Source organism: Neophocaena asiaeorientalis, unplaced genomic scaffold, assembly GCF_003031525.2.
Source record: "Neophocaena asiaeorientalis asiaeorientalis breed wild unplaced genomic scaffold, Neophocaena_asiaeorientalis_V1.1 scaffold61, whole genome shotgun sequence".
Classification (NCBI taxonomy): Eukaryota; Metazoa; Chordata; class Mammalia; order Artiodactyla; family Phocoenidae; genus Neophocaena; species Neophocaena asiaeorientalis.
In genome coordinates, this window is record NW_020174143.1 from 583398 (window position 1) to 591597 (window position 8200).

The window sequence follows — 8200 nt, forward strand, 5'->3', positions numbered from 1 at the left end:
TTTTTTTTTTTTTTTTTGCCGTACGCGGGCCTCTCACTGTTGGGGCCTCTCCCGTTGCGGAGCACAGACTCCGGATGCACAGGCTCAGCGGCCATGGATCATGGGCCCAGCCGCTCCGCGGCATGTGGGATCTTCCCGGACCGGGGCACGAACCCGCGACCCCTGCATCGGCAGGCGGACTCTCAACCACTGCGCCACCAGGGAAGCCCCCTCTTCTTCTCTTGACAGCTCCTGATTAACTTCCACAATTTCCCTGCAGTTCCTTCAGGTGACCAGGGGTTCGGAGATGCCCCTTCACTACAAAGGCTGCAGAGTGGGAACCAGGACATTGAAAAGCTCACCTTCTCAAGGGTGTTGCTGACGGCTCTCAGCAGGTTTTGGGAGTGGTTGAGGCACTGGAACATTCCGGGGCCCGCTGTGGTGGCGGGGAGGCTCCTGGCCAAACTAAAGTGGTCCAGGTGGTGGAGGAGGACCAGGGTGGCCACAAGGAGGAGGCCTGAAAGGGAACGGAGGGGATGAGCTGGCCTACCTCCATCTTCCATCTCTTCTGGCCATCTCCACCCATCCATTTCTTCTGGGCACCTGCCTCCCGCCACCCGTTTCCAGTCTTCCTTCAACAACTGAGAGATGAATCGGGTTCTTGTAGGACAAGCGCTCTGTGCTAGCGTTAGAAGCCTACTCGCTGTCACGGCCACCTTGTGAGTTCAGATAGGGGTGTGGACAGAGTTCACCTAGAGAAAGTCTCCATTTCAGGAGAAGGGAAAGTGAGGCCAGGTGGTGAAGCGACCCAGTGTTTTGTAAGCAGTGGGGTGACAAAGCCTCGCTTTGAAGCCGGCTGGGATCTGCCCTCTTAGAGCTGTAGCCTAGGACCCTGGGCAAGAAACCATCCCGTGGGGCCTCAGCTTCTCATCTGTGAAGTGGGCATAATACTTAGCTCACAGGGCTCTTTCAAGGTTAAAAGAGACGATATCCTATCGAGCGCAGGGTAAGTCCGCAATGTCTTTCCTCCTTTCGTTCTCCTCTGCCCGAAGATTGCTGACTGCCTTCCAGGCTCCGCGGAGCCTGTTCCAAGTTTCTGCCTCCTCTTCCCGGCCGCCGCCCCTCCCCACCCAAGCGCCGAGCGCTAGTCTCTCGGGCTGGTTACTTACTGCGAGGCGGGCACATGCTGAGCGGCGCTGCGGGGGCACCGAACCGAGCGGGCAGCTGGACGCAGACGGGTGCACGCGGCAGGTGAGGGTGGTGGTTGGGAGGCCGACCCGGGGGGTCACATTTTTATAATTGCCCGAGGCGCGGCAGGACTTTCCCGGGACTCTGGTCTCTTGCTTTCTTTCTCTCTCTGTCTCCTCTCTACATCAGCTTCTCTGTGACACGTGGAGTCTGGCCCGCGGGGCTTGCGGCGCTTTCGGATTAACTCCCAGTGCACCCGGCCGCAGTCGTTCCGGGACGGCCCCGCCGCCTCCGGCCTGGCCCAAAACGAAAGAGAAATTCGCGCAGAGTCGCGGCGCGGGGTCCCCGGGCAAGCCCGACCCCTGGCCCGCCACCCTCGGACGGCCCCCGCCCCCAGGTACTCATCCCTGGTCCCGCCTCCCTGCAGCGCCCCCTCCCGACGGAGCGCCAAGTAGGGCCACCGGCTCTCCATCTATATCCAGGATGAGCCCTGACCTCTGGCCTGGTTCTGGAGGGGGGTGGGCAAATCATTCATTTATCATTCCTTTATCCAGATAGTCCACGGTGTGCCAGGTGCGGGGCACCCAGCAGTGAACAGGTCACTTTGGGGGCACTCCCACACGAAATCTGACTCAATGTGTTTTGTTCCTGGGTACCCTCTTAAACACGGAAAGGGATGAAAATCAGACTGGCTATGCAGTAACTACTCTCCTAGAGAATCCAGTTTTTTTACAGTGTCCAGGAGAGAATCGTTACAATTTAGTGGGATGGATGTGCAGGGTCTTGGCAGGAGAGGCCAGAGAGAGGACACGTCAGCAGGAGCAACGGGGGTGAGGGGGCAGCAAAAGCTCCCAGAAGCAGGGGGCTGCGACCTGAATGTTGACGGGTGAGTAGGCATTAGACCGCTTCCAGTGGGATGGGATGCAGGTTCTAGGTTGAAGGAACAGGGATCAGAAGTACAGTCAAGGAAGGTGGAGGGAGGTGGCGATCTAGCGGTCCTATACAGGGTGTGAGGTTGGTGAGGGTGATGGGGCTGTGCCGTGAGGGTAGTAGATGCCGTGCTAAGGAGTGTACATTCTGGTGAGGGTGGTGGGGAGCCTTCTAGGGTTTTAGGCAGGAGACATGGTTGGATTTGCATGATGGGAAGATCTTTCAGCAGTAGTATGGAGGATGGATCCCAGGGGTCAGGAGTGGGAGGGCGTGACCAAGGCCCTATTCAGAATGGAGGGTGGGCAAGAGGGATACTTAGGGTGGGGAGGGACCAAGACTTGGTAACTCCTCAGGTGAGAGGGATAGGAAGGTGCTGAGAATGGCTGAATGGAGGTTGTTCCAGTTCCTGCACAGGGGTTACTGTAAGAGGGGAGTGAGTTTGGAGGAGACACTGAGAAGTTCCACTTTGGATGTGTTGGGTTTGAGGTTCCTGTGGGACTTTTCAGTTCACTCATTTGTACCACGAGCATTAGTCACCCTGGGTATGTGTGAAAGGGAGGGGTGTGTTTGGTCACCCACTCAGCATCTCTGATGGATCTGACTGCACTAAAGCCCCAGGACTTCACAATGGAGCTGCCAGTGCCCACCTTTGTGCAGACGCACTAAACTTGGATAGGGATAAGCCTTTTGGAATACAGGAGAGAAGAGAGGGTGCTTCCTCTGGATCCCTGTTGAAGTCGGGAAGGATGAGGTAAACCTTGAGATGTTACCATGAACACTCAGCAGGGCCAAACTTTACTGAAGATGGAGTGATGAAGCCAAGTAGGAGAAAGGAGAAAGCTGTGTTAACCCCTTGTCTGATTCAAACTCTCTCTGTTGTTGGCATCAGTCCCCCTAGCAGATCATCTGCTCAAGGGTGATAAGGTACCCACCATAGGGACTTGTAGATCTGTGTAAAATGGGAGCAATAGTTGATCTCCAAAGCTCCTTCCAATGCTGCGGTCTGTGAATTACCCCTTGGGAATAGAGAGCAATGCATTGTCAGAAACAATTGCATCTAGCAGATTGTGTGAAGCAAATGACAGATGCTGAGCTGTGTTGTTGCCATAGGGGTTTAGGATGGAGTTAAATGTACTTAAGTCAGATGAAGTCAAGTTTATCACAACTGAGCTATTTCTCCCTTGGAAGGGCCATCTCCTATGGAAAAGTAATTTCTGCTGCATAAATGAGCATAGGGCCTCTGCTCAGAATGGATTCTTGGCCACCAGACACAGTTTTTGCTTATACTTTTGTGAAAGTTCTCTGATGTGCTGCACATCCTTTAGCCAAGATAGAACAACAGCCTTCTTCTGGGATAACATTACTTTTCTATAAGAGGCATTCTTTGCCCATGATTACTACTACATGATATCTAGCATTGTACTGGCAGTCTTGGCCAATGCTATAAGGAAGGAAAAAGAAATGAGAGATTTAACAACTGGAACATAAAAGACAAAAGTGTCACTATTAGCAACAGAAACAACAGATCAAATACTAGAACTAATAAGAGAATTCAGCATCTTCACTGGATACAAATACCTACTTTCAAAAATCAACCAAATTTCTGTACATCTGCAACAACCAATTAGAAAATATAATAAAAAATAATATACCAGATAATAAATAGACAGTAATAAAAAGAAAATACCATTCACAGTAGCAGCCAAACTGTAAAGCAACTGCCTGTAGATGGAGAGGCAGTACAGTGGTTAAGAATATGGACTCTAAACTAACAGAATCCAGGTTCTGTTAGTTACTTGCTGTGTGTTCTTGGGCAAGTTACTTATCTCTCTGGGCTCAGTTTCCTCATCTGGAAAATGATGATAATAAAAGTACCATAGTTTTGTTGTGATTATTACATGGGTTAGTAGAAACATAAAATAGTCTTTGGAGAAAATTTAATCGAGAACATTAGAGTGATTTAATTTAAATGGGAAACACATACCTTTGGGTGGAAGATCTTGAGATGTAAATAGCTCAAGTCTCTTCTAGTTAATTCACACATTCAATGCAATTGCAATACAAATTACAAATAACTTTTCTGAAGAACTTAATAATAAGCCTACTCTAAAATATATGAGAATAAAAGCCCATGAATATCTAAGTTAAGCTTGCAAAGGAATAATAAAGATGGGGGAGTAACCCTACCAGATATAAAGACATAGTTCAGAGCAATAATAATAAAAATAGTGTTTGGCAAAAGGACAGCCAAATGGACCTTTGAAACAAAATAGAAAATTACAGACAGACTCATATATATGCATATTTAGTATAAAGATACAATAGCACCCAGGACAATCAGGGAAGCATGGATTGTTTACTAGAAAATTCTCACTGTAAGGTGAAAAATAAAACTGGACTCCAACCTAAAACAACATACAGAAGTGAAGCCACTTGGAAGTAGGTTAAAGACTAAATGTGAAAAGTAAAGTTATTACAATAGTAGAAGAAAATGTAGGAGGCTATCTTTGTCACTCAAGAGTGGGAAGGACTTCTTAAAAACATCAAAGCCCCAAGCCATAAGTGAAATATTCGTAAATTTGATTATATAAAAATTAAGAATCTCTGTAGTATAATTTCCTGTTAACCATCGACAAAGTTAACAGATAGCTGACAGACTGGGAGAAGATATTTTGCAATGTCTAAAACCAATAGGAGAGTATACAAGGAACTCCTACAAGTCAGCAAGAAAAAGAAACCCCAATGAAAATGGGCAGAACTTATGAACAGGCAGTATACAAAGAGGAAACCCCAAAGGCTAACCAGCATCATGGGATGCTCAGATATATTATAATCTGAAATATGTCAAAGAAAATAAGAATAAGGTATAAAATGCCAAAGAAAATAAGAATAAGGTATCACTTTGTACTTTTTAGACTGGCAAAAATGAGTACATTGGATATTGACAAATGTTGGTGAAATGTAGGATTCTAGGATCTTTTCTATAATGCAAGTAGGCTGATGCAGCTATACTAGAGGGCATTCTGGCGTCTAGCTTTGGTCAGATTAAGTATATGTATACCTGATGACCCAGCATTCTATCTTGGCATGTACATCCCAAAGAGATTCTTATACAGGTCCATAAAGCCTGTATATGAAGATGTTCTTTAAGTCACTGTTCGTAGTGGTGGGAGTTGAAGACAATCTAGTTGCCCACCAGTGGGTAAATGAGTAGGTGAAATGTGAGGGATCCACTTCATGGAGTACTCTGCAGCAGTTAGAAATAATGGACTATATGTACATGCATCAATATGGGTAGGTCTTTAAAACATAATACTGGGTAAAAACATAAAGATAAAAACAGAGTAAGATCTGTATATAACACTAGAGGTAGACAATTAAACCTCTTGGAGTCAGATTTGTTTGGGGAATACAAAAAAGTTGGATTTTAGAAAGTGAAAAGGTAACATCTCATGATTGAACACAATATTTCTGCAGCAAAATGTAGGAATGGTTACATTAAGTGGATAAAGGCTACAAATAACCTCACATCCCATGAGTCATATTTTGCTGCTAAGTGAGCTTAAGAAAAATAAACCTTTGGTGTCCAAAGCTGGGAGGTTTCAGAATTGTAAGTGATTGTGGACTTCCATATACTTTAATGAGAAGAATGTATTCAAAATTGTACACATTACACAAGGACACCTGCAAACAAAAAGATACGTGTTAAACATATTAGGATAGATCCCATTGAGGAGTGATGGGAATGAGAATAAGGAATGGAGATAAATAAAATATATAAATATAAGTATACACACATATAAAAGAAGGGACCTGTGACGTCATGAATTGAAGAATATGATCAACTTAATCCTCTTCATCTGAAGTCCTTATTCTGCCCAAAATGTTGATAAGTAAAGACACCCTTTCTAAGCAGATAACTCGATAGTTGTTTGCAAACTTTAATTGTAGTTTAGTATATTCAGATAGTTTTTCTATTAGTCATTCCTTTCCCTTTCAGTTTGAGCAGTGGGCCAATCTGAGATCTCACCTAATAGATCCATCACTGGGAATCAAAGATCTTTTCAGGAATTTGGCAGAATGTATTAAGGCTCTGTATCAGAGTTTCTCAACTGGAGGCAATCTTGTTCCCCAGGGGACATTTGGTAATGTCTGGAGAAATTTTTGGTTATCATAATGGGGTAAGGGGGTTGTTACTGGCATCTAGTGGGTAGAGAATTGATGCAACATGTTGCTAAACATCCTATGGTACACAGGATGGCTCCTCGCTTCCCCAAACTAAAAGAAGTTATACCATCCAAATTAGCAGTCGTGCTGGATACCTGCAATAGTGCTAAATATCAGTAGTAGCTCAGGCTACCTGCTTTCACCATTATTCTTCTCCATGAGTAGACATGTTCATAGTCATAGGCTCTGAACAATAGACTTGGGACTGTATCTCTGGTGCCATAATTTAGAGTGGCAGCCCATTCTTGGAAGAAGTGAGATTCCAAAGAGACTTGTGATCAGTTGAAACTGTAAATGTGAATCTGTAGGTAGGTATTGTAAACACTAGCGTCCTTCACAATATAGCAAGAACTCTACTGTCAGATTTCCTGCAGTTCTATTCTATAGCAGCTATTGAATTTGAGCATAAATCAGCTGGTGTTCGCAAGCCATCTGACAGTGTGGAGTCCAGTACAGCTCTGCTCTTAAAAGGTGACCTGGGCTTCCCTGGTGGCGCAGTGGTTGAGAGTCCGCCTGCCGTTACAGGGGATGCGGGTTCGTGCCCTGGTCCGGGAGGATCCCACATGCCGCGGAGCGGGTGGGCCCGTGAGCCATGGCCGCTGAGCCTGTGTGTCCGGAGCCTGTGCTCCGCAACGGGAGAGGCCACAACAGTGAGAGAACCGCGTACCAAAAAAAAAAAAAAAAAAAGGTGACCTGTTGGCTAAGAGGCAGAGCCTTATGTTCCTCGCTGCATAATGCAACCTCAAACATGACATGTTGATGAGGCTGGTTCCATGGAGCAGTTTCTTCTTTGGTGGTGAGGTGTTTCAGCAGCAGGGAGAATAGTAGTGAGCTGAGCCAGAGAGGCTACGGTAGAGTCTAAAGTAACTTTGCATCTATGATCAAAAGACTTAGGTTCTAGGCCCCTTCTGCAACTTGGTAACCATGTAAGCTTAGACAAGCCACTGCCTTTCCTAATTTTCATATCTGCAAAATGGAGATGGCAATCCCTGATTGTCTAGCCTTGTCATATGAATCAGATTATATAATGACCAGGTAAGACTTTTGTACAGTGGTAGAGTGTCATCGCTATGAGATATCACTATACAAGGAGAGGTGCAGTTATTATTTTTGGATTAAGGCACACACTCACCAGTTTCTTCCACAATTGACTCTTTGCACTCTTTTAAATGTTAAGTGGCAACTTCCCAATGGGGGGGGGAAGGAGAGTCCTAAATATTCATAGCACTGTTTCTACAGGCAACATCCATATGTTATCATGCTGTCTTGAAGAACCTCAAAAGTATTAACAGTGGTCTTCAAGAAAATATTCCAGGAAAGGTGTTGTTGTTGCTTACTGATGCTCCAGAATAAAGATTTTTATGAATATTGTTGCAAACTTTTCTGCATCTTGAGACAGTTAAACAAACAAAAATGATACAGCTCCTAGGCATTGCAGCGTCATGCATTATGATATCACCTGATGCTTAGACATTAAAAAGAAAAGAAATGATGAATTTGACTATATAAAGAACAAACATTTCTACGAGAAAAAGATACCATAGATAACATTTAAAGACAAATGATAACCTCAAAAATAAAATTTGCAATGGCGTATGACAGATCAAGGGCTGATCTCCTTAGTATATGAATATGAATATTAAAAAGAAAAAAGTGGGCTTCCCTGGTGGCACAGTGGTTGAGAGTCCGCCTGCCGATGCAGGGGACACGGGTTCGTGCCCCGGTCCGGGAAGATTCCACGTGCCGTGGAGCGGCTGGGCCCGTGAGCCATGGCCGCTGAGCCTGCGCGTCTGGAGCCTGTGCTCCGCAATGGGAGAGGCCACACAATGAGAGGCCCGCGTACCGCAAAAAAAAAAAAAAAAAAACAAAAAACCAA

The 8200-nt window shown here is 45.5% G+C and overlaps 1 protein-coding gene across 1 annotated transcript in view; it reads right to left on the reverse strand.

Annotated features, from left to right (window-relative positions):
- IL12A (interleukin 12A) overlaps window positions 1–1179 on the reverse strand; it is a 7026-nt gene extending 5847 nt beyond the window's left edge. Inside the window, exons 1-2 of the mRNA XM_024754973.1 lie at window positions 1149–1179; window positions 342–496 (exon numbers count right to left, since the gene is read on the reverse strand). Coding sequence (XP_024610741.1) covers window positions 342–496; window positions 1149–1164 — 171 coding nt within the window. The 5' untranslated portion in view covers window positions 1165–1179. The remainder of the gene's footprint in view (window positions 1–341; window positions 497–1148) is intronic.
- Between the last annotated feature and the right edge of the window lie 7021 nt (window positions 1180–8200).